Here is a 27,479-nt window from a genome sequence, read left to right on the forward strand (position 1 = left end):
GTTTAAATTTTTCTGACATGCTTTTCCTCTGAACAAATGTCTCATTCTTAATTGTTACTTCAGGTTTCATTTTTTCCAACATAATTAGCCAGAATAATTATCCATACTGCTGTAGTCATAATACATGCTGGGTTGCACTGGGTTCTTCTCAAAAGAAATTTTGTTGAAAAAAACATCCTCTGTCTGGAGACAGAACTGCCTGGCACTAAAAAACATTGAGGACCACTAACCATATACAACTACCATATGTGCAATGACGAGTTAGTAGTAAAAATAAAGATCTTTTGAGGGCTCCTCCACTGTTATAACAATTTGTTTGGGACAAGTGAGGACCTTAAATAAAACCTGGCAACTTCAATATTACATGGATGCAAGTGGTAGAATAATCAGTTTGAATTTTCTAATCCTTTCATCTTTAATTTTACATTGCAGCGATTGGATAGATATGGGGAGGCACCTTAGATTAGAAAGTGAGGTCAATTTGAAATCAAAACCCTGCAGTATTATCTTGTCGGTTTACTTTGTGACTCAACAGCACCAGTATTTAGTGTTTGACCCTGACGATGCCTTGGAAAGTGTGCTGAATGTTAAAGTACTGTTTGATTCATTTGGTGACAATTCCGAAGGCAGTTCATTGTAAATTGCAACTTTGTACAGGGATGTGGGCAACGCTGTAATAAAGAACACAGACGTGCTGCAAATTGCAGCTGCACTTCTGCAACCACAACCCACATGAGAAAATGCCCTAATATTATAATCAGTTTTGTAAAAAAAAGAAAATACTAAATCTTCCAAATTAATAGTGCTAAATTTATAGCAATGGCTGTCTAACAATATTTCAACTGCAAATACAAATCATGAGGAATTGTATTAGCAAAATGTCACCCTATCTCTTCACCTCCTAACTCTGTCGCGCCAGAGATCAGCCGTGTAACTGCAAAGCACGTCATGTCCTCTTTTAGTTTTTAATCACTGTTGAATTCATCTCTGACATCTCGCGTCCCCTGACAGTATAAATTGCTGAACATGTATAGTCAAAGCAAACACAGCCATGAGCTTATTAAAGACACTGGGAGTGGAGAGGTGGAGTTTGGATTTCCCTTCAGTTGCTGCATTGGCTGTCTGCTCAGCATGGGGAGGGCTTGCATGAGGGAGCGAGAGAAAGAGAGAGAGAGAGAGAGGGAGGGAGAGATACAGGAGAGTAAGGGTGCAGCACTATTACTAGGAAGCAGGCAATCCTCCTTAGTTGCGTCTCTACTGAGCGGCAGATCGGTTGCATCGGAGCTACCCGGAGAGCCGAGCACCGGCAGTGCGGGGGAAGGAGACCCTACACTAGAATCAGTCTCCTTAATGGAATAATAAAAAAAGAAGCTGAACAGATTGTCAGGTTGAGAAAAGTTGAGGAGGAAACAAGACAGCTGAGACAGACTGGGGTTGCCACTTTCACATGGAAATGAAAAGATAGAGATACAACTTCTCAAGAGATGACTGATGCTCTCACCAGGATTCATCTTAAAGACATTGAAAGCAAGACATCATCCGCATCTTCATTCACTTCTTCGCCGGACTCCTACATCCCCAAATTTACAGGCTCAGCTGTGTGATTTGGGTCAGATGTAATTTATCTTTCATCGGTTTTGTGGCTCGGGGATCGCTAGAGACCTGGAGGGCACGTCGCTCTGTCCTGTCACCTCTGAGACTATGTTAGACTGTGCGTCAGGGAGATCTTCATCAGCAGCTGTAGCCCTCGAGCATGGAGAAGTCCAGCAGTGAGGAGTCAGCCATTCATCGTAGCCCTTCAGTAGATAGCTGTGACTCTGATTTTCCTCAAGCATCCACGTCTGGTCGCCCATTCGGTGGTCGCGGCTTCACTGCCGGTGCTTTCTACGGCTCCACGGGGCCGCATAAAAACACACCGCAGGGTCAGGCTGCAACAGCAGCGGCTGAGCCCAGCACAGGAGACAAGACCAACAACAAGTACAGCTCACCCAAAGGGAGCAAATACGTGGTCTTTTACCTGGATCTATCCTTTGTGTTCCTTTTAGAATTCAAGAAGTTTAACATGGCAAGGGGTTGCCTCTGCTGTTTGAAGTATTTGATGTTCATCTTCAACCTCATCTTCTGGGTAAGTGCTTCTTTACATCATTTCATTACATAGTCAAATTGTGATGCAAAGTTGACAAATTCACATGTAGGTAGATGTCTATTACTTAAAGCTGGAAAATCTAGTGAGTCTAGTCAGTGCAATCATGCATTTCTAATTATTACATCAGAGGGCTTGTGCCTGTTTCTTTTTATGTCTTATTTTTTCGGAGTGTATGTTGCTATTCTTGGATGTCATGACACGCAGTGCCAGTGCACCAGCACTTCTTTTGTATGTGGCCGGAGGAAGGAAAGGAATGGGAGATGGACAGAATATGTGGTGGAATTGAGGATGACACTTCAGTGGGGTCACATTCATTGTGGTTGCCAAGTGTTATTTAAAAAATATGCTTACGACCAAACAGTCAACATAATCACTAGTTTAATTTGTCATCATTTTTCATTTTTTTTAAATGTGTTTGCTTTTTAAAATAAAATTAAAAAAATCTATTTGCTAAGTGATAGATTTTAATGGGGGAAAAACACGTATGGGTGGTAGTTTCCATTAAGTGGCCAAGCATGAGCATCTTTTGTAAAAGTGGAAATCCCTCGAATATTTATGAAGTGGATTAAAGGGCTTATGGTTTATGAGGCTAAAGTCTTTTGTGTGAATCCAGCCGAGCTGAAAGCATGAAAACACCCCATATCCATATCAACCCTGGGGTATCATGCCATTGGACTAACTGGGCCACACTAGGGGCTATAGGGATCATTATGCAGAGCCCAGCTGTGAACAGGTCGGCATTGAAAAAGCACACACGTACCCATTCATCACACAAACCAACAACCCTCTCTTTGCCTTCTCCCTATTCAAAAAAATGAAAGAGGAAGAGCTGCTCTAGTCTCGGGGTGCAAAGAGCAGTTCTGCGTGCTGCTGTGGGGCAAGTTGCAGCATCTATATCATTCTCGTATCATTACTCATTTCTGTAAGTGAAGAACCAAGTAATTGGTAGAAACGAACAAAAGGCATTGCATGGGCTTTTCAGTTTGCATTGCCTTGATGTAAATGTTGTGCAGGAGAATGAAGAAGCTCCGAGAGGCTCAGTTGATGCTGGACTCTTTCATTCTGACATTGATTTACCTTGACACTGCATCTCCTGTGAGATCTGTAGTTCTCAGGCTTTGACATGTCTCCAGTTTTAGGTAGACAATTTAACTGAATTCAACACTGTCCTTTTGCACCATCAAAAAATGAAGTCACTGAGACACAGTGCTACTACTGTAATTACCAGTGCTATAGCATGCCCCTGACTCTACGGCGCAATGCCAACATTTCACAAAATGAAAGAAATGAATTTATGGAGATGTCAAACCTGATTAGAATCCACAGGTCTTAGCATCTTAATATGGAATATTTTGCAAAGAGTCATATTACACAGATATATTTGATTGATCCACAATATCTTCATTAACAAAATGAACATGTATCAACACTAGCACTCTCTTCATTCATATGTACTGGCCTGTCACACAATGGAGCTGGCAACACAACCAAAAATGAACCAACTTAGTAAAACAGATCATTACAATTACGAAAACAAATAAAATCCTCTTTACATCCCCTTCTAAGTTTGAAGTGGACAAAGCCCTCTTAAAAATTGGGTCTGACATACTCAAGTCTAACGACTCTCGGCAACGACCGTGACATAGCAGCATTGTTGTCTAAACACCGTGCCATTTCATCCTCTTCATGTCAAAGCAAAGTCAAAACACGCATTGGCTTGCCTAATGTGCCTAAATGTTCTTCCATAATGACATTGGTTGGAGCCTTCCTTGGCCAATAGTTAGTTTTTTTTAAAGGTGGCCACAATAACTGATATAGTGGGCCAGTTGGTGGATTGCAGTGCACTAATTTTCTCAAACCAGCAGAGGCGCTCTTGACTCAATGTTAACCTATTCAGGATGTTAAGTGCAACATGGCTTGCTTAATAAAATGTTTGGGTATAATATATATTCTTTACAAATCAACAAAGAAAACAATAACCCAATGACTGGAATCAAACTCCATTCATTGATAAAAATTAATATTTCAAGAGAGATGGCTATAAAAAATGAAATTGATACGTCTCTTCTTTTAAGTGCTTTCTAATCTCCAAGTAAGTGAGTTCTCAGCTAATCTTATAGAGGAGTTAGACAATTTAATACAGCAACTATTTTTTTGGTATACGATCATGTCACTGTGAGCCGAACGCAGGAGTCTGAACTAAATTATTGATCACATCAACCTAGACTGATAAGGCTGATGGATATAAATATAAAGCACCAGACCAAAGGTAAATATTCTCACCTGCTTACTCAGCAATGTTTTTCGTTTTTTCTTCACGTCTTCAAATAATTAAAACTGATAAAGAACTATACGGTTCATGAAAAATAGCAAAACCTTTAAACTGACTGCGTTAGAATAAGAATTTGGATTCCTGTGTGTCATTGTTGTCCGATTGTTCACATTCAACAGTTCGGAAGCACCCACTGTGTATGATAAGTCAATAAATCACCTTTAGCAGCTTTCTTCAGAGGCAGTCTTGGGGGATTTGCTTCGTGGCATTTACTTTTCCAGGTCTCTCGAAAGCTAAATTTGAGCTTAACCCAATTTCTGTGACATAATCCTAGTAATGCTGCACACCCTTTGTCACAATCATCAGAAAATAAGATTTGGAATTGTCTTCAAATTTTCCGGAAAGGTTTTCTTGTGCATCAGCACATCATTAAGTAGCAATGAGGTGTCCACTTCCTTACACAACCCTATGGTGCAATAATGCCATTCATTCTACATTAATTTTCTTTTAATGAGAATCCACTACTCATATTTACTTATTTGTCTATGGTTTGATATTAATGTATTCACTCCACTCTGGGCCCATTTCAGGGTCCTGAGGGAAACTAATTAAGCGAGGTTCAGGTCAGACTGTAATTGGTTTGTTAAAGTCTCCTTTGCTGGCGACATGAAGTCACGGTTATTTTCCATCACGGTGGAGTGTCGTGTCCAATACAAGGTTATTGCGCATGTGCCTTGATGCATGTCACTTAACTCTTGGACACCTCTGAAAGTAGTAAGTAGAAGGGCAGTTTGCTCTTCCAATGCCTGTTTATGCATATCCTGAAAAGGTAAATCCCAATGTGATGGGGTTAAATGTCCTTCAGATGGCTAAGCATTCAGAAATGTCATAAGGGAGGTTAAGAGATCTGGAATTGTGCTGTTGTACAAGTGACACTGAAAGTCACGAGGTTGCTCTAAATGGTAGGCAAGCCTGCCTCTGAAGGTCTGAATTCTCATCTTTGTGCAAAGCAAACACAAACTATCACAGTTCTTTCATGACTTCTTCTGCCTTGTTGTACATAAACCAAACACATAAATAACCATCATGAAAAATGCATTGATCATCAACGCAAAGTCCGATTTAGTGGCTTTGCATCGGTAATTTAAAGTGAGAGGGACTCCCTTTCTATGTGCTCATCCTCTGATGACCCCCAGCAGTTGTACATGACCACCTGGCTCCTCTTTCTTATAAAGGATTAAATGAGTCTGAGCTGTAGGGGGGTTTTCGGCCAGATTAGAGCATTATTGGATGCTTCTGTCAGGATTGAGACCAGGGCTCTTTAAACCAGCAACCATCAAAGTACAGCCTAGGCGCCATGTCAGTGTCTAACAGAGTGGGAGGTAAAGGGAGACCCATCAAATAAAGTTTGAATGTCAGGATAGGACAAACATATCATGTCGAGCAAGATTTTTTTTTACCACTACCTACCTTCATGATTCACTTCTGTAAAGTTCTTGACTTTTAGGTTTCCCTGGTAGACTTGACACAGATGACCTTTGTCTTTATTGAATATAGTTGTTTTCCTCGTGAAGCTATTAAAAACCATCCACTCAATAAATCTGAGGAAAAGACTGAGAAATGTGTGCTATCGCAAGTGACTGTATCAGATTCTGACAGTATAATAACCTTGAGAAAAAATATTACGGTATCACGGAATTGTGATTGCAGTCATAAAAGGTTTCATTTTTATATATTTAGGTAAAGCATTGGTAAATAACTGAGAAAGCCTTTTATTTTTTTATGTTTAAACCAATACTACACAAAGGTTATGATGAATTGCAAATATGATATGGTAATGTATATAGGTGGCCAAGCTTTTTAGCTGGTCCTCACTCTGTGGAGTTTGCATGTTCTCCCTGGCCTTGGGTTTTCTCCAGCTACTTTGGTTTCCTCCCACTTCCCAAAAACATGCATGAAATATTCATATACATATCCATAACATTTGCAACTCACGGGGGGCGGCCCATTGGAGCGAGTGGTCAGCGCGTCGGCCTCACAGCTGTGGGGTCCTGAGTTTGCATGTTCTCCAGGGCCTGCGTGGGTTTCCTCCGGGTACTCTGGTTGCCTCCCACATTCCAAAAAATCATGCACAGTAGGCTGCAAACTCTAAATTTCCCCTAGATATGCGTGTGATTGTGCATGGTTGTGTCTCTCTGTGCCCTGCGATTGGCTGGTCATAAATTCTTTAAAAATCAAACAATAGAATTTTCTCCATTTTTTTCGCCCACATTCTGTCTCTCATGGTTAAAGTTTACCATGTTGACAATTACAGGCCTCCCTAATCTTTTCAAGTAGAATAATTTGCACAATTGGTGGTTGACTAAATACTTATTTGCCTCACTGTATATCACTGACTGAAGTGCACAAGCACTGTTTTCTATATTTGCGGTTGTAGCAATATATATACATTCCCTAGTGGGGCCATTACGATGTCTTATCAAAAGCTAAAGCCTCATCTGCTATTCAAGAGAATGTGAGCTCAGCAATCTTGTCCTCATATGTAGACTGAGGTGTTTGTAAGAAAGCTCTTTTCCACGAGGAAGAACCAACCGTGTTAATTTCCAGCATTCTTTCTCTCAATTCACTGCTAGATTTTGCCTGTGAAGCATATGTCGGGCAGCCCAGCAACCAGGGCGTTAGCGCGTCAGCCTCACAGTTTGGGGGTCGTGGGTTTGATCCCAGGTCAGTTTGCATGTTCTCGCTGGGCTTGTATGTATTTTCTACGGGTACTCTTTGGGCATAGGCTACATCACCCTCAAGGACACTAGTGAGGATAAGCGGTTCAGAGAATGAAAATCCTGAATCTGATTTTCGAGGATTTAAATGTGATGGTATCACAGATTCCTCTCTGATAAATCATCGCCCAACATCTGTTTTGATGGAATTTCACAAACAACTTCACCCAAGTTTTGTTCTCCCACTGCGTTTGTAATGTGTTGTGTCAAAGCAATTTGTCTAGTGTTCATTTTCCACATCAGCATGTAGGTATCAGCATGCTCAATCGTCTTTCATGGTTAGTTCGAGAGGCTGCGTTGTAACCAAACCCACTCCCTTTCACACACATGCATGTTCCTCTTTAACAAGAGACAAAACTGTACTGCATCAGCCACTGCCAATGGAAACGAGAATCAGAGAAAAAGAAAATGAAGGAGTAAGGTCATGTATGCCCTCCAAGACACTGCATTCAACTCTTCCACTGCCACTATTCTAATCCATTTTACTTGAGAGGGATAGAACTGAATGGCAATGTTTCAGTGCCATTGACGACGAGAGACTTCCAATGCATTTGAGCTCAGACATCTGGAAGCGAATGGACATTTGTCACTGTGTGAGGCAGTGAGTGAATTTATGCCATCTAAATACCATGAATTGTCATAATGCCTCCTTAAGAATTACATCCTTTATGACTACACAGATGAAGATCCCAAATTTGAAAGCATTGGTCTTTCTTCAATAGTAAGCCAAAGTCAACACATTACATATGGTCTAATTGGCATCATGTATAGATTGTTAGACCTTGATTCAGATTGACCGACCTCCTGGGCAAATATCTCAGTAGCCTTGCTTTGTCTATTCACACCATCAAGGGAGTTGACTCTAATTTGCACATCTCTCCAGCTTCATTGATTTCTTGTCCGTGTTGTGTTGGCCGTCGACGCCATTAGCGCACATTGCAGATCAACTTATCTGGTCTGTGTGTTACTGCTAGGGGATAGAAGTTACACAGGAGGATTAGTGTTGCTTGATGTTACTAATACGCAGCTGGTAGGTGAGTCTGTGTAAGAGGAATACAGCTTTAACTCAATAAAACCGAGGAAACACCGAACAAAAGTACCCATTCACTTGGGAGAGGGTTACCAAATAAAAGCTCAATAAGTTCAAGGCAATTAGTTGACTTCCAATTATAGTAACATTTTACTTCCACCCTAAATTTTGACAGTTTACCACTGTAAACTGTAGACTGTAAAACAAATTAAGCACCGGGAATGCATAGTGTAAAGGTAATTGACTTTTCAGATGCATCACCCAAGAATATTTTTTTAAGCAGTGATCAATATAAACTGCAGACAAAACACTGACTACATTTTCCTAACAAGTGCAGGTAACAGAGTTACTTCATTGACTTCACTTCCACAAATTCGGTAGAAAGTGGATGAAAGCGACATGGCCAGTTATTTTTGTGATGCCTTGCCAGACTGAACTCTGAACCTCTTGTGTGATGTTGTATTCAATGGCAAATAACGTTAAATTCCTAAAACCTAGAACCAAAAGATATTGATAGTCTCCTCTCTTGTAGTGATCAGACAGGTTTGATGCAGTAATAATGAAATCTATTGAGCACATTGTTGACTTTAAAGCTACTGCAGTAATAACAACACCCAGATGCGTTTCAACGTAAACTGAAGAATCAGACAAAACAACACTCCAATGATCTGAGGAGAGAAACAAAGTAGTCTTCTAGAACTTGAGGAGGCAGTGATATTACTACTTTGCATTCTGTGAAACCGCTTCTCTGATACACATCACACACCTACCTGACTCCCATGAGAATTAGAATGCATAGGGGCTCTACTACCTTGTTCTCTATTATTCATGACTTAAAGTCACCCCCCCCCCCCCATTGTCCCAGAAGTGACTTTATTAGTTTAATATTGTATGGTTCAGGAAAATAACCTGACCACAATCTACATGAATATATGAGTTCAAACATGAGGCATACAGTAGAACCACAAGCTTTGGCCATTGGAAAAGACAGAATTCTAAGTAACTTACCAGTAATTATTGAGGTAGTACATCTGTTTCATGTTCTGTATATAGCACTGTACGTACACCTAATCTATTACTATGACAAGAGGCCAAATTCACTTCTAGCCGCAATCAGTGCACAATTTCTTTATATTTTGCCAAAAATTAGAAACAATAAATAAACCTTAAGGTCACAAGTCAGAAATATTGATCCTCAGTTTTACACCTTACAATAGTTCAAGCAAGAATTTATTTGTTTATTACTTGGACCAGGGTAATAATTTCACAGTTTTAATTTGCAGCAACGTTAATATCAATAAAAATAGAACAATAATTTAAGATCTTTAAACATTTTCAGATAGCTTTAAATTTGCATAAACCTGCTGCTAAGATACAGTATTTACTATTTCTGAACCACAGTGACATGCTTCATCTTTAATCACTTTCATTGGAGTAGATCTTGTAAACATTTCATTTAATTTTGCTATCCATGACGTTTCCCACAAGTACACAAATCAAATCCGCCCTTGTACATGAGCGGTGGTAGTTTATCATTACCTTGTCTCTTCTCCCCAGGAAGACCAATCAATGTTAATCTGCACCTATCCAGTGAATTAATGTGAACATTCCTGCTTGCTAGTTGAACAACTCAGCATTTTCTGCCACCCAAAGGCAAATCACAGTTAGGATCAATGCTTCACGGCCATACCCTTTGACTGCTAAGAGACTTGGAGGCTGCCGAATTACATAGCGTGCCCTCAGAGTGCAAATATGTATATGACTTCCTTTCTCCTTGGCAATCTACACTGTATGAAATGTATACAGTATATTTTAACATTAGTATTGCACCACTGTACCAGGTATGACATAACATTTGTCCTTAAGAAATGGCTTTTGCTGAAATTAATTGATGCAACTATGAAAATAGAATTATTTATTCATTTTCATCACTGTTTGTCCTTGTCACGGTCAGAGGGTGCTGGAGCCTATCACAGCTGCAAAAGGTGGACTAAATCCTGGATCAGTCAATAGTTGGGCACACATTGAGACCGACAAAGAATGGCACTCACAATCACACCACCACCGAGTGGGAATTAATCCCACACCAAAGTCAGACCAATATTCCACTGAACCATCGAGTGGTGAATAGAATTAAGTTTCGACAATTTAAATCAAATGTTAAGCATTGTTCCTACTGAGACACCCAATGGTGCAGTGGTTCTTTTGACCAACTTTGGTGCAGACACCCTGAGTTTAATACCCACTTGGTGGTGGTGTGTTTATGAGTACACATGGTTGTCTGTCAATGTGTGCCCTGTGATTGACTGGCGAGCAGTTTAGAGTGCAATAGGCCGCTCAACCAAAGTCAGCTCGGATCGGCTCCAGCCCCCCCACGATCCTTACAAGGATAAGCATTGTTGAAATGAATGAATAAATTATCATTCTTCATTTGTACATTACATTTTTCTAGATGCATTTTGGAATGGCAGCATTCATTTCAAGTAGATTTTTAAAACTTTTTTTGTTAATGAGGATGAGGATGTTTAGCCTTCAGCGTGACATTGTATGTCCAGTTCGCTTAACTACCGTTTATCTGAAGTGTTGCCAACTACTGGCCTTACATTCACAGTGTAGTGGGTTCTTTGGGGTTTAATTTTTACTTTTTCTGGTATTTTGGCTTTTGTCCTTTAAAATAACATCCACTATCTGTGGTGGAAACGTTTAGGAAAAAAATATAATTATCATTTGTTATTACCTTACAAACATAATTTCAGTACCTCCTGGAAGAACCTGCCTTATAAAGGTACTCTAGCATCCAAAGGTATAATTTCCACTCATCTGCTCCTCACAAAAAATGAAACAATACAATATGGGGAGGCACAGGATACACCAGGCATCTGTGCCACAATAGGCCAAAAATACGTGTGGAGAAGATTGACTTTGAATTTGTTTATTTTACATGTGTCATCTTAAATTTGGGTCAGGGACTCAGGCGCTCACTGCCTGAATGGTAATGAGCACACACCGCAAGCTAGGCTCCAACACGCAATGATGCTCTCACACTCATTTGCAATGTTGGCCGTAACAAATGAGACAGATTTATGCCTTAAACATTAGAGCATGTATTGATTTATTTAGCCAAACTGCCACAGATTAGTGCTGTGTTATAACTCAACCATAAAATAAAGCATAATGTAGCTTGCAAGGTTACATTGCATAAGTACACTGCCAGACAAGATGGTATTCAAATGTCAGGCATCTTTTTTTATGGTTATTTTTTAATGGGGCCTTTTGAAGTGAATTATGCGGTGAGTCGTGTGTTCAACCTGTCCCTGTGAGATGTTACATTGTTTACTGCAGCGCAACTGGGTTTTAATTTGGAAGCCCAGGTCTGCGTTAGAGCACGTTGTCGCATTGCTCTGGTTATGTCCAATCTAATTTTACTTTTGTATAAGATATGAAGTGGAGAAGAAGCTTTGGTAGTTCTGCTGAAGACACAAATGCAATCACTGCACTTGGCCATGCCACAAGATAAGAGACTGACTATCTTGCTGTAAAGCGAGCCGTCATTCAACATGCATATTCATTCTCCGGCTTATCGCCACAAACATAAACTGTCCCCTTGACATTGGCCGCTTCTTATCACGCCACAGAAGCAAATTGTTCCTCTTGTTTATTTTACGCCAATTTGCAATTACCGCCTGCACTTTGAAATCCCAAGGAGACACTCCCTCTCATTTTCTGTACATTTCTGCACAACTACGCAATATGATGCCGTTCAATTCTAGACCAGTACAGATTGTAGATGTTTGGGCTGTTGCCGGCACTGGTTGTTAATTCTGCCTGAATTTCTGAGTTAATTTATCTGGGTACACGCTCTTCAGTAGTGGCTGAATTGAGATGATAGTAGAATTTGTAAAAGGTTCTCAGAACACTGCTGTATTTTTACACCAACACTACAGGAAAAACTCCAATTTCACATAATCATCGAAGCATCCATTATGTATATTCATTCATTATCAATACCGCTTATCCTCACAAGGGTTTGAAAAGCAGATTGAAGCTTCTTCTAGCCAAGTATAGGGTCCAGGCCGGGGACACCCTGATTGATGGCCAGCCATTTGCAAGGCACGAGCAGATGAACTACCATTCACGCTCAAACTCATACCTATGGGCAATTTAGAGTGTTCAACCCACCTATCACGCATATTTTTCTGGATGTGAAAGGAAACCAGATTACCCAGAAAAACACACGCAGACTCCACTCAGGAAGTTTGGAACCGACCTTGGATTGAACCTATAGTATTGATTGGTTTTGATATTTTTGCCTATTTGCACAAAGTGGTGGGTGGCAAGGTTAATTGTAATGACTGTTTTGTGTTTTCATGTAGGCAGTGGATGATGTTTTAAATGTTCAGCAAAAATTTATCACTTGGTTTTATTGAAGGGTAGAATAGGGACAGAAGGATCCTGTCTTTTTTTTTCCTCACAAGATTTTCTGACAAGACAGACTGGTTGCCCACAAATGTTCTGGTTTGGTTGGGAGAAGTGATGTATTACAGCAAAGAGGCTGGGAAAGAAAGACATCCTGAAGAGAAAAAGAGGTGAGCAGCACACTGATCTTTAGTGACAGCTCCCCAAGAGGTGAATCACTCTCATAGTTCTTCTCTTCAGGCTGAGCTTGGCAACATTCTACTATATATATATCTGCCAGATTTAAAATGTGTCAAAACAACTGCAATTTTCATAGCAGTTGTCCATCCCTGATGGATTATTCTATGTTCCTCCTCCCATAATTGTCAGTGTACCATTAATGAAATGGTCTCATCAGTTAAATGCTGTCACTGATTTGAAGAGTCTCTCCAAATTAAATCATTCTTTAGCAACAGTAGTTTCTGTACATGTATTCTAGACTAGTGGGTGATTCCCTGCAATGTCAACAACAAAATATCTAATATATTCTCATTAATTAAATGTAATTTTAAAAATGTGTGATTTTGTTTTGCTATTCTTCCCGCATTGCATTGACACTGCATTGCAATATGTGATATTTTGCCCGTCAACTTTTAGTGAAGTAAACAACATTTGTAGAACACTTATTCCCCAAACACTATGGATTTACCTTTGAACTGTTCCTGGCATTGAAACCATACTTAAGATGGCCATATACACTGCACAGTCCACTTGGCATAGCACTTAATGACGATTGTAACACAGCTTGTCTCAGCAGGCTTTGTTGCAAAATGGCCGTCATGTGGCTTTGAAACCAAATTCAATTCAATAGACCTCTTGTTTTACTTTTTTTTTTGGTGGTCAGAATGCAGGAGATACTCTCTGATGTGCTCCATGATAATTGCTATGAAACCCCCTCAAGAAGAAGCGACCTCTTTTTTTACTCTCGCAACAGATACAACCCTAGGAGGCACAAAAGTAGATACAAAAACATAAAAATAAATAATGATTCATTGTAAGGCGGGTCAAGGCTTGATCGTTGAAACGGCATGTATGATGAATTCATATTTTGAACAAAAACAACCACGAGAGAATGTGAATCAATGACAACATTTAAATAAATCAATTCATACTGTTAACGGTAAGTATAAGTATATTTATAATGCAAAGAAGGTAATGCTTTTCAAGGTTATTTTTATTATGTATATTGCTAGATGTGAGACAAAATGTTGCTGGCTGCAGTTGCAAAAATCCTTTAAGACCTTCTGCTGTTTAAAATCAGCTCTTTAGTTGCAACCATTAGAGGAAAACCCTGCGGCTTTCCTGTGTAATTACAGTAATATTTGTTACCAAAAAAAGGAAATTAAAAGTAGGCACACGGTCGTGTTCAGGCTCATTTTCCATGGATTGTTACAGCAAGTAAGGTTTGTTAACTCATCACAAAACAACCAAAGGACCGTCATTATTTATTAATGAGTCCATCAGCATGTTTTGAACTATATCTGCACAACCTTGTTCTCACTGAATCTAACCAGCAGTGTGTGTGCAAATAAGACTGTTGGTTTCATCTGTGTTGTGGCTATGTTATGTTAGTTTTCTCAACTCCAAAAAGCCCCTAAGTATTTGCGATGATTTAGAGCAGGGATGGCCAAGTCCAGTCCTCGAGAGCCCCTATCCAGTCTGTTTTCCATATTTCCCTCTTCTACCACAGCTGAATCAAATGATCAACTTATCAGCAAGCTGTCCATAAGCTTGATACCGATCCAGATTATTTGATTCAGGTTTGTTGGTGGAGGGCTACATGGAAAACAGACCAGAAAGGGGCTCTCGAGGACCGAACTTGGCCACCCTTGAAATAGAAGTTTTTTTTATTGATAAAGATGAAGACTCTGGCAAGCCACTTTGCACTCACGCTCATTATTGTGTTCACCAAACCGTCAAGATGACAGCTGAGGCTTTCATCTCTTTATTACTCTATAGTAGCAGAGAAAATTAGGGTTCTTAGAATATTCTTAAAGCTGGCAGTAGATGATCATGTTTAAATGCTGTTGAAGACGATAGCGAATAATAACTGGCAACCGTTGAACTATGTCCATCTGTGTGGCGTTTGCATGTTCTCCCTGGGTCTGCGTGGGTTTTCTCCGGGTACTCCGGTTTCCTCCCACATTCCAAAAACATGCATGGTAGGCTAATTGGACACTCTAAATTGCCCCTAGGTATTGGCGTGAAAGTGCATGAATGTCCCTTTCCTTGTGCCCTGCGATTGGCCGGCCACCGATTCAGGGTGTCCCCCCGCCTTTGGCCTGGAGTCAGCTGGGATAGGCTTCGGCACCCCGTGTGACTCTAGTGAAGATAAAGCAGTTCAGAAAACGAGATGAGAACCCTTGATTTATGGATTGGAATGTAATTGTATCAATAGTAGAGCATCAAGTACCCATTTACTATTAGAATAGTGTTTAATCAAAGGCAATATATTCATATTAAATGTTACAATCATATCCCCTTATGTGTATCTTTAATTGAATGCTCAAAAAGGGTATCTAAATATTTGGTGACCCCTGCTCAAGAGCAGTCACATTTCTCTTTACACTGTTTTACATCAGATTAGCCTCATTAGCCTCGGTAATCTTTTGATCCAATATTGGCTGTAAATATGCCATCACTGCAAATTGCTTTGTTTTTGATAATTCTAAAAGTGTTGTGGGCGGCCTAGTCAGAGAGTTATTTCATGATTAGCTCTTAGTATTTGCCGCAGAGACATCCCTGCTCCCATGCTGGCATGAAAACTGCCACAGTGGGAGATCTCGATTGCATCATACGTGCACATTCTTGTGCAAGATGTTTCAAGATGTGAGCAGTATATTTCCCATACTGACCCTGGAGCGCCAGCAAGGAGAATTGTAGTACTGTAGTTCGTGATCATGCCTACAATTATTTACATTATTAGCCTCACCAATGTGGAAAAATAACAATGCATGTAAATCCATACCAAACTCTAAACATGCATTACTTAATTTGTATTTTAGTTTCTTGTTGCCTGCATGAAAATTAGCACCTGGCAATGGATTATGCTGGGCCACCGCCACAAATGCTTTCAAACACCTGCCTGCACACCTGAATCTGAAATGCCTTTTAAATGTTTTTGCAAGTGTGCCTCAGTAAACAGCAATTTGTCATTCATGAAAAATATAAATCCTCTTAAATTGAGTGTTTGAAGAGCATACACTTACATATTTTTTTCTTAGATGAACTAAATGAGCATATTTAGAAGTCCTTGTTACTTTAGGGGGTGGAAAACTCCACTAGCTAACGAATACACAATGAAGAGGAAGAAGAAAAAAATATATAGTTTATAGGCAGGCAAAAATGCAGTTTATAGGTATGTTTGTGTGTGTGTGTTTATATAGATCTATGCGTAGGTGCATGAGCCACGGAAGGCAGCCAGTGAAGATGTCATCGAAGATCAATATTGACTGCTCACACCTATTGATCCAAATGTATTCTCAATATTATATATACCTGGATTTTTCACCATTGTGTGCCCAATGGGAGCAGCTACTAAGTAGAATTGCATAACTACATAGCCTGCCTCTTCCATTCCATAAACACTAGATCCCATTTAAGGAGGACACAATCTGTCAAACGCTAACCATACGTTGCACATGGAGGGTATATAAAGCAGTTAAGTGGAACAGATGGCTGCATTCATCAGTCATTCTAATAACACAAGCCCTCCTGTATTGTGATTGTAAATCACAAATGGAAAGTAGCAGAATATGAACAGCATGTTTAGGCTTTCTTTTACTGCTGCTTGTATGTTTGTTATAGAGGAGAAACAACTTGAATGAATTCTAAGGAATTTTGTACAGTAAGAGTACAATTCCGTTAGAGTCTCACTGAATTTAGGTAGACATTTGGTCGAACACGATCATGCATTATATAAAAATAATTTTTAAATCAAATTGTGCACTGCTCATAGGAAGAAAATTTTGGCGATCTTGTGGCAGTATGTACAGAACCAATGGAAAGTGAGAATATTATTCTTAAATCTTTAATCTGGGTGTTGATTGTGTCAACACCCATTCATAGCTAAAGTGGTAAGTGAAAGGAGGCATTTCAACATGTGGTCATCCAATGCAAATCATGTCACAGCAGAATTTAGTGTCATCTACAAGCTACAGTTGGTAACGACCTCTGGAGAGTGCGATATAAGTCGCGTTGGTGTGGACAAGCTTTATCTTGTATCTCACTTGTTCCTGTCCAAACGAGATAGACCCCCTATCTGCTGGCAGGTGTCCTACAGCCACACTCTAACAATACCATAGACTCTTCAGACTCATCACCTCTCACACAATACCACCATTATCCATCTTATTGCCATCCTAAACTCCCAGGATGGAGGACTATTAGAGGACTCCAGATACAGCAGGTGGATGTACTACCTGTAAGATGGTGGAGGGCTGAGAATTGAATAACACATTTGCACCATCAATTGTCGCCCCTGTAGTTTGACTGGTAGGAAGATTACCCTCTTTTCGAAAGTGTTATTATCACAATGGCAGTATGTGTGTACCCGGTCTGCCGTATGCGACGTGATCCTTTAGCTCCTCATGTCCTCTCTTAAAATCATAGGGAGTGAGATTTCATCAGCATGCATCACATCCAATGAACCTGCATCACTCATTATATGTAAGATGACAATTTTATTTAAACAATGCACATGTTACCCCACTTTTGAAACTTATTCAGGGCCCAACATGTCGTTTTAATTTTTCTCACAGGATGGACCATATGTCTAAGCCTACTTTACTGTGAATTGCAAATGTGTAGACAAGGTTAACTAATTTTTTGCTATAACAACAATAGATGTCCAATTCATTTGGATTAGGAGGAATTGTTCGCTGTCACTACCAGTTAAAATAAGTTTGACTTCCCCACCATTTGTATCAATGCAACGGATGAGTTCAAAAGTTTGGTGGTATAATAAAGCAGTATCTTAGAAGTGCATTTTAGTACTCCGTGTTGACCAACTTTCCAAAGTATGAAATTCTGACAGTCTCTTGCTAGCAGTACCTTTTGAGATAGACGGTGTGTTAATTATTCAGACTTCAATAGAGTCCTCCTCTATGGCTCAGCCGAATCACAATCAGCATGTGAAGCGAGAGCCGCTGTGTAAAATTCTTTGATATTATTCCCATTTCTGCCCAATCGTTACACCTCAGCTTGTCCTATTCGACTCCAAATGAAGAGCCAGTGAGTGAGGAGGGGATGGGGAACAGAAAATAAACAATTTTCCATGTAGAATTTTGTTATGTGTAGAGTTGCAAGATTGATTTACTTCAGGGTGGGTTTCTCAATGACATGCTTGCTGCAATTTTGAGTTCCACATAGCAGTGAACCCCTTTCTCCACTCCAAGTACAACTCCTTCATTACACATATTTAGCCACATCCAATAATCCTTCTCATATATATAATACAATTTGAATGAGAAGGGCATAATAATTTACAAATGAATTACTTTAACAAGTGAACCATTTGAGGCAACAAGTTTTTTATTTTAACTTTTATTGTAGGGTTGCAGTCATTACTCAAGGGATTTCCAATTTGATTACGTATGAATATTCATGTAAATTCCACAATGAGTTCCAAACAGCCTATTATGCAGAATTTGCTTTGAGCACCATTATCACAATAATTTGACTGTTGTGAGCATTTGCTTGCAAAACTGCAGTTCTAGCTATAATACAGACTATAATTTAGTCTCATATTTCATTTTGTTGCCTCCTAATCAATCAAACCTCATTTAATAGAGCAAGGTAAAGTTCACAAGTTAATAATTACAGTCTTTTTTCATTCTTTGGAATGACAAGCATTGCCATATGGTTCCCCCAGTGCACATAAATTGTGTTTGTTGGCTTATCCCAAGTAAAAAGGAAATGTAGATGAACTCATAGATTTAAATGATGTAATATTTAGTAGTGGAGAGATACGTGAGTAAAACATGACTGTTAAGTGGAAGTAAATGAGTGCAGACAAAAAATTATAAGCACCTTAATTAGATGCATTTGTCTAGTGTACTTATTACTGATTAAACGTGTCAGTGCAGAGGATCTGGACTGCATTAGGATCTCCTTGAAAACAGAATAAAACTTCATCATGTTGTTCGTGTTCACTGATGATTGCAAAATAAAATATAAAATACAGAAGTACACCATCTGTGCTGTCAAGAATTCAAATAGAAAGGGACTTCAGTAAATAATTTTTGCTCCCTCCTCAACATGCTGCTTCTTTAACTTTTATGATACATGTAAGACTAGTGGTCAAAATCTTACTGCAACCAGGGTTAAAACATTGAAATACACAACAGTCCTTCCCTTTTAGGTTGCCAGATAAACATTTGTATTGGAGAATTATGTGCAGTAGCATCAAACCTACATTGTATTTCAATCAGAAAAGACAAAGCCTAACAAACTACACATTAACATTAGGAATGATCAAGTAGAGCATGTGTAGTCGAAAAAACTGCACATTATATACAAGTCTTACAATCTTCAAACGTGAGGCTTTTCAATTGCACTAGGATTAAGTTTGTGCACATTTCATTTTTGCCGATCTAGGTTAACACAAAAGAGAAGACATTTAAAAAGAAAGAAAAAAGAGCCCACTCACGAGCTCCACACTTGTTTTCCTTTGCATCGACTGGAGAACAATAGTAGTTTTATCACAAACCTATAATCACAAATAATATTTTATTTGGTGATGCATTGGTAGCATCCATAAAGACAATTTTATTCCTTCTTCCGTTTCAATTAGGGACAAACGTGTACATGCGTATTGACAGTATCCTTGCTCTGTTTAAAAGACCTAGATGCTACACAATGGTAGCATGAACATGAAAACTTGGTTTACATTTCAAATGTCAATTTGCTATAGAGGAATGTAAAAAAGCAAAATGTAAAATGTCATCACCTTTCGTGGAGAACTTTGGCACCTGTCGTCATATTTTCCTGTTTACAAAGTGTCTCCATTGTTTTTAGAAGGCATATCAAATGCATATCTTTGTTTTGTTATTGAGGTTGTCATGACTCACTTGCATTTGGAATGGCATTTTGTTTTTGCTCTAATGGTACACAACATCATTAATTCTGACTGTGAAAATGGTAGCAGCCTTACTAGTTTGCATAACCTACAGAGATGTGGCAACCTGTACGAAGACAAAGAACCGATACCATAATTGGCTGATGGTAGAGGGCTAGACATCCATTGTGAACACAGAATTAAAACAACAAGCATTTTTCGGGGACACCAATTGGCTTTTAAAATGGAAAAATATCCACAGAATTTGTCCCAAATAACATGTTTCTTTAATTCTATTGAAATCGTAGGCCCATTTAATGAATAATTGAAGTACACTTTTATACATTGCTTCTTAAAATCATTGCTGCTTTGAATTTTTTTTCTTTCTTTGAGCAAGCTTGTAATTTGATTCTCTTGTACTGAATATCCATCCATTTTGATTGATAGGGCTGCTAGATGAATATCATCCCTACAAGTTCAAAGAGAGTAGATATATAATGCCATCTGTGGCAGCCTATAAGTCAAGGACTGTACGAAAAAGGATAACACTTTTGCACTGTTGCTACCTATTCCATACTTTGTTTTTGCTCATGACTAATATATATATATAAAAAAAACAGATTTTTCAATATTTCACAATTGAGCTCTGCACAATATTCAGTGACCGTCATGCTGTGAACACGTGAAAAGAAAATCAAAACCTCCCAAGAATAAAAAGTTTGTGCTTTTCTGCTTTCAAATGTGCATTACCAATCGCTTGGTTGAATCTGAGAAGCAATGGATGTCCCTCTCAAAGTGAGTGGCAGGAGATAAGTCCAAGATGTACCCTACTTTCCATCCAATGTCACATGGAATTGACCCTCGATTCGATAAGCATTAAAGGAAGTGGATGAAATGGTGAAAATATGAGGAATCCAATGCATTTCTTCTTTAAACGGGACTAGCTGAAATAGAAATGTGCTCTGACTAAGAAATAATTGAATTGAGCAACTTCAGCACCCACTGCTATCCATCTCAGATAAGCACACTATCTTTCCTGTTCCATGTAGATAGTGTTTTCAAAACCTTTGTTCTTCAGAAAAATAGTAAAACAATGGGATAATATTGAGATATTAATCTTAAGAGTGGAGCCTCACAGATCACCCGTTTACCCCCGTTGCCTATATTCCGTTTATATTTGGCTGAAGACACTTAAAATATTTATAATTTATGGTTACCTTAAAAATACATCGTCTTTGATACTGAAGATACAGATGTCGAAGGCTTTATTTTGGCAGAGTTCATTTTGGGTCATTATCCTGCCAGGGAAATATAACTAAGCAGGCATGAGGCTGTGTCATCATTTATTGATAATCATGCCAGAAGATAGCAATGAAGTGAGGATACTGTTAAGTGCAGGTCACATCAGCATGAAAAGTGCATTCGTGCCATTTTCAATAGGGTTTTATAATGCTTCCCTTACTTGAGAAAACTAAGGCAATTGATCCAAGCGCCATGTCGGAATTTTTAAATGTGGTAAACTGTTCAAAAGGCATCATACCACACCATTCATGAACAAACTACAGTATTAGGTGGGCATTGGTTATAATGGAAAACAGCTTGCATAGTTAGTGCTTTAAATGTGTATTCGTTAATAGTATGCAATCACAATATTTTCTTCCCATTTGTTTCTCTCTAGAATAAGCAGTACATGAATTTATACTGAATATTTTAGGACCAAGCAACTTGACAAGGCTGGCTATTGTGAAGGCTTCAATTAGTCTACTAAAATAATTATTTATTTGACGAGAAATCCACATAATTGAATGTTTTGAGAGCGCCAGATGCCATATTTGAGGTGCAACTATTCAGATTAGCTAGAGGAAGACTGTATCTTCATTTCCATTCTTAATATACACTATCTACAAACAGTGCATGACCTCACAAGTAAAGTTCTCATCTAATTACAAGCCAATTAACTACAGTGTGCTGCTGTGATCTGTATGCTGTGGAGGGAAAAAGAGACTTGACTTGCTGACACACATTGTCTCTACATTCTTTTTATGTGTGCTTCCCTATCTTCTGGGGTTTGTGTAGTAGCTCACTTCAAGAAGAGAAATGTCAGCAGCGCTCATATCTCTAGTGTAGACACGGGTAGCATTAGAGTGGATGATGTTTGTGTGTTTTAATTGAATACGTTTTACGAAATCTGGCCACCTGGGGTTTTTGTTTCCATTTTCAACCTCAATGATTAGTCAAACTATTTAATTGTCATTGTTGTGTTTCGAAGGACTTGAATTGCTTTGATTTTCAGAGTATCGCATTTGGAGAAAAGACATAGCTCTCGTAGCTTGCACCAAAAACCTGCAACACTGATTCAAACTACAGTAGAATCTTAATCGTCAAAAGTTTCCTCTAATTTTCCACTATTGCAGATACCTGTGGTTCAGAAAATTACCCGCTGTGCTTAATGTCACACAAGCTAAGTTCACTCTCACTACGTTTCAACATGTTTTACGAGAAATGTGAGTTATATTTAGTGATTTTTTAATGAGCGGTCAATTGAGAGGAGATGCACTACACGGGTGGCTTGCTTTTTCATTTTGTTTTGATTTGACATGCAGTAAAAAAAATGGTTGGAACTGAGCCATCCATCCAAAACATCCATTTTCAAATACTTATTCTGTTCAGGGTCACCAGGGTGTTTGTCCATATCCTTGCTGACACTTGGGCTAGAGTTGGGTTACACCTTAGAATGCATTTTCACTGTAGCCAGTTCTCACTCTGAAAAATCGTTTTAGTCTTCTAGATCCCAAAATGAAGAGATGAGTGAGAAGAGTGTAGCAAATACATTTGCTTTCCATTTAATGCATGTTCCCATATCCAACTTTTCAATATTAAAACAGGAATGATGAGAAGAGAGTCTTGCCTCTAGTTCTCCATTATTCATTCTAACAATGGATCATGAAGTCTGTGTTATAGGAAGTGATACTTCTTCAGGTGGTCTTTAGCTGCACCGAGGTGTTTTTTCAAAATCCTAACCTGTAAAATCCTCACGGGCATACTCTGCAAAAAGGTTGACAATAACAGCCACCTTGTACAGTATAATTTTCCTTTTTTCATATAGTGAGCCCTCATTCAGTCATGATGGTGTACACTGTGCTCCATCTTTTATTCATGAGTGTAAAGTTTTCCTTCTGCCGAGACTCAGAAACTACAAGAAAAAAGTATTTGCTATCTTCTATTAATTAACTGCGGGCTGAAGTCAGCCCCTGAGGCTTATCTGGCTCGAGCATGCGACCCTATTGTTTATGTGTTTCCCTCAGTGTTTCAATGTCTCATGTACGAGATTGGAAAACGATAATAGGCATACTCGATCAAGGGGAAAATTAAGGGTTTATGACAATGTCAATGACTTCTTTCGTTCATCAGTCTTTTATACTACTTATCCAAACCTAGGACCAGTGTGCGCTTTTCTAAGATGGATTTTGGGGCAATAGGGGGATTACACCCTGGACTGGTCATGCAAAGAAACCCCATTTTAAGAGCGTGCTGTTATGTCATGGGTCAAATTGACCCATGTTGGGTGCATCATTGCTTCTCCTGCCAAACAAACACATCAGGAAGGCTCAACTCCCAGTGACAATAAAAGACAATAACAATAATAAATCAGTGAAAAAGTACAGAGCTTGTGACAACATGATAATAGCGGTTGATTGCAATATTCCTGTTACTGCATATTACATCTTTATTCAATTTATTTTTCAATATTTCATGGCCGAACATGCTGCTTCGGGCTTGTTTGTCGTATTATGCTTATTTCAGTTTTTGGGGGTACCATATTGAAACCAATACTTTGTTGAACTAATACAAAAAAAGTTAAGATTATTGATTGATCTCAATCTTTTTTTTCAGGCGAATTGGATAGATCGTGATAAAGCCATATTTTAAGTATTTGTTTGTGACCTGACAAAACAGACGCAATCAGTCTGGCAGAATTGATTAAAAAGTAATTTGTGGTAAAAATAATCATGTTTTAATTTCAACTTGAGAAGGTAATTTGCTGAATGTTGCAGTCATACCAGGTCAATCAAAGTGAAGGTGTGTCACCACTTGCGTAAATGCCACTGCACTCTCTAAATGGGCAACAGCGGCGAAAAAACAAAAACAAAAAATGCATCATCCGTTTGTAGGGCAAGATTATGAACGTGCTTGCAGTTTTCTTTTTGACTTACAAAATTGTGAAGATTTCCAACTGAAAACTCTGATTTCATTATCTTATTATTATACCTTAATATTATTACATACTATTTGTATGTGTAAAAAAATCATTCCTAATGTAATTTCTAATGTAAGCTTTGACACAGACAAAATTTGTAAAGAGTAAATGTGAAAAGTAATGCCTGTATGAGTAAAATTAAGTTTTAAAAGTTTAAATCTGATGTGAAATGAAGGTATTCTAGCGTATAATAGCAAGAGGGAGAACTGTACGAAAATTGAAGTAAGCATTAGTATGCATCAATGCAAAGCTCCTTGTATGTAAAATTACTCAACTTTATGATTATTGTGAGAATAATTCACATTGCCACAAAAAAAGGTACAATAGCATTCCCACAATATTAATATAGATGAGGAATTTTATGTATGCATTAATGCAATGCGCCTCACATTAATGTTGTTTTGATTGAGACTGTCAAATAATAAATTTATTATCAGTATCAGAGGGGTATATAGTACCTCTGCCCAGGATCACACTGTTCTCAGAGTAACTCCTCATGGAATTACATAACACGGAATACTACATGCATAAAATCTCATGGCAAGATTTTTCTTTTACTTTAGATTTGGAGAGACATTGCCACTTTCTATTCATCATCTGCTTCATACAAAATGCCAGAAGTACAGTAGCACAAAATACTGCAGCTGTAGATTTGCAATGTCATGTAAAGAGAGTGAGATCGGAGGGAGATTATAGTCAAGCAAGAGTGAGGCATTAATGTCAGCTGGCAAATATAGCTCAAGGCTTGGAGCGCTCCTGGCCGCATGGGATGGATATGGTGGTGTCAGCCCACTGTACTCTGCGCCAGGCCCAATGGCTGACTTCAAGCAAGTCGTCAATCATGACGGCTCTTTTTCCTCATATAGCTCTAACCTCATGCCAGGTGGAATCTTTACTTCTCTGCCCGTAGTTCCTCCAAAAATGCAAATGCAAGAATAACATTCTTCCAAAAGCTGCAGGAGGATTGGCTACATCTCACCATTTACCACCAATAACAACAACTGTCTGTGGCATAAGGTCAGACTTTGGTGACAATGAAAGGTTGCCTGCATATATTATCACACTAATCATCCTCCAAAAAGTTACCAGGTTCATGACTGGCATTGCGTGCATATTTATTAGAAGCATTATTAATGATGACAAACTTTTGGTCCCAGGCCACAGAATTAACTGGTTCATGCCAAAACAAAATGTCAGTCTTAATTAGAATGATTTCAGACTCTCACTCTTTCATCAATTTTTGGTCATCCGTTGTTGAGTGTATTTCCCTGATTCATATTTGTTTCTAATGTAAAAGTAAATATAAATGCTTTAATGATATAATGATTGATAGTTATTTATTTCATAGGAACACAAAAAAAGAAAATGTTATACGTGCTTGAGGGTTAGTTAAATATTTCCTGAACTGAAAATATGTTCAATAAGGGCAAGATTAATCCATTTTTGTTTGTTTGTTTTTTAATTAACTTTTCTGGATTTGCCCTACACTTGTGACACACTCATTAAGCATTAAGTGAAACAAAGCGAAAACACCAATACCATGAAAAATTATGCCAGCTTAGGTCACTTGGAGTCCTCTTACGTCCCCTGCCCCTACAAGTTTCTTGGTTTATTTAGTGTTTAATTTTGATCTTCAAAAAGCTACATTTCCTTTCTCTGGCCAACCTAGAGCTGAGACATTGACTGCCTCAGGAAATTCTCTTTGCAATTGGAATGGATAAAGGGCTCTTCTGTCACTACAGTGGTGGTTAAAGTCATCTCAAAAACAGAATGTATTCTTTCATTAAACGGTAGCACAGGACTAAAACATATTTGTGGATGTTATATGCCAAGATTTTATAGAGCCATATTCATTTAAAGCCCATCATTGTGGTCAACTCCGGTTATTACATAAATGAGTTGCTGCACTGATTAACCGATAATGCAATACTGTGGCTTAGAAAATACAGTCCCAGGAAATAACTCTTTCATCTGAAGTCCATGTCTGTTTGGTTTCACAATGATATCTTCTGAATTCATTGGGAACATTTGAACAATTCAACTTCATTATCACATGCAATTTTCCACACAAGTCTACCTTTGTGATTCGTTATTATTCAGACCTGCTATAAGAATAAAATATAATTGGCATTGTTCAAGTAAAGGGCCATTAAAACTTTTGGACTGTGGTAATCAATACAATGACTACATCTTTATCCTGCAACTAAAAGAAGATGCTGATCTTAAGATGAGGAACGCTCAGTATTAATTGTCTGGTTAGAACTTAAGGCCCACTTGTATCTTGATAGAAGCATCTCATGACGTGATAGAGGACACAGCTTCATTTTCCAAAGATAAATACATCACTGTAAATAAAAATAAGCCATTCATAGCTTTAGCTCATGTGATTATGTGGTTTAGGAGTTCGTGAGAAGGGAAGGTGAGACTGCAGGGCCTAGGGAGGATGAGGCATTGAACTTTATTCACAATTAGATCAAAACTGCCGTTACCTTAGAGGTTCAATTGTCAAAGTTTTACTCTTTATTTCTGAAAAGTACATGGAAAAACATGTTTACTTTGCAATCTTTCGATGTTGAAATTCTTAGAAAGGTCATAGAGAACACAAACTGTCAAACATTCTTTGGCTTTTGTTAATTAAGTTGTTTACCAAAAATGTTGGAGGTTTATATTTTATGCTGGATGGCTTCATTCTACAAGGCATCGAAATAAACAAATTAACTAAAGCTTTGGTATACTAAATATGATTAAGGTTAACTAAACAAACTTATAATTTTATTGGATAACAACCTTATGGAGTCCATTTTATAGTCATAGTGATTAAATACGATCTACTTCCAATTTTTTTTAACAAACTTGGAAAGAAAAGGCAATCCCTATGTGACACACTTGCATATGGTGAATAAAATTAATGAAAGTAATTCCTAGAGTCATATATTGTACATTTAAAAATTGTTCTGCTTTCAAATGAAAGGATGCAAATTAAAACTTCAATTCATCAATATATAATACTGTGCTCTTAATTTGTTCTAAGCTAAAACAGGGTTAAAATCAGCCGTATCATTAAAAACATTAAACTTAGACATACAACATTGAGTGCTGGTTGTAAAAGGGTGGATTTACATATCTGGTGCTAAAGCTGTCCAATGATAGTCATTCTTCATGTTCCTGTGAAACTCTTTGTTGTAAAATGTTTTTTTATTGCTGAGGGGAGAAAAAAATAGAAAGTGTAATGTGACATTTGTGATTTGCTTTCGGCCAGTGATATTACAGTATATAGGCTACTGCTCCAAGGTATGAGTAATGAATTTCTTTTCCAACTTCTTTTATTCATTCACTTCATGTATGACGCTTTTTCAAGATGATCTTAATTTGTAAAGTTTAGTAAATGTCAGGACTTTTCCATCTCATTGGCCAAGTCAGCATTAATTGTATGACTCACTGCCGAGAATTTTTTTTTATATCTTTAGTATTTCCTGGTTTTGTT

At 38.4% G+C, this 27,479-nt stretch overlaps 1 protein-coding gene across 1 annotated transcript in view; it reads left to right on the forward strand.

The window, feature by feature from the left end:
* Window positions 1-1,238: 1,238 nt before the first annotated feature.
* Window positions 1,239-27,479, forward strand: part of LOC144190583 (tetraspanin-9-like) — a 55,612-nt gene continuing 29,371 nt past the window's right edge. The window contains exon 1 of the mRNA XM_077710848.1: window positions 1,239-2,125. Within this exon, the coding sequence (XP_077566974.1) occupies window positions 1,754-2,125 (372 nt within the window). The 5' untranslated portion in view covers window positions 1,239-1,753. The remainder of the gene's footprint in view (window positions 2,126-27,479) is intronic.

The sequence above is a fragment of the Stigmatopora nigra genome, chromosome 2 (assembly GCF_051989575.1).
Source record: "Stigmatopora nigra isolate UIUO_SnigA chromosome 2, RoL_Snig_1.1, whole genome shotgun sequence".
NCBI lineage: Eukaryota > Metazoa > Chordata > Actinopteri > Syngnathiformes > Syngnathidae > Stigmatopora > Stigmatopora nigra.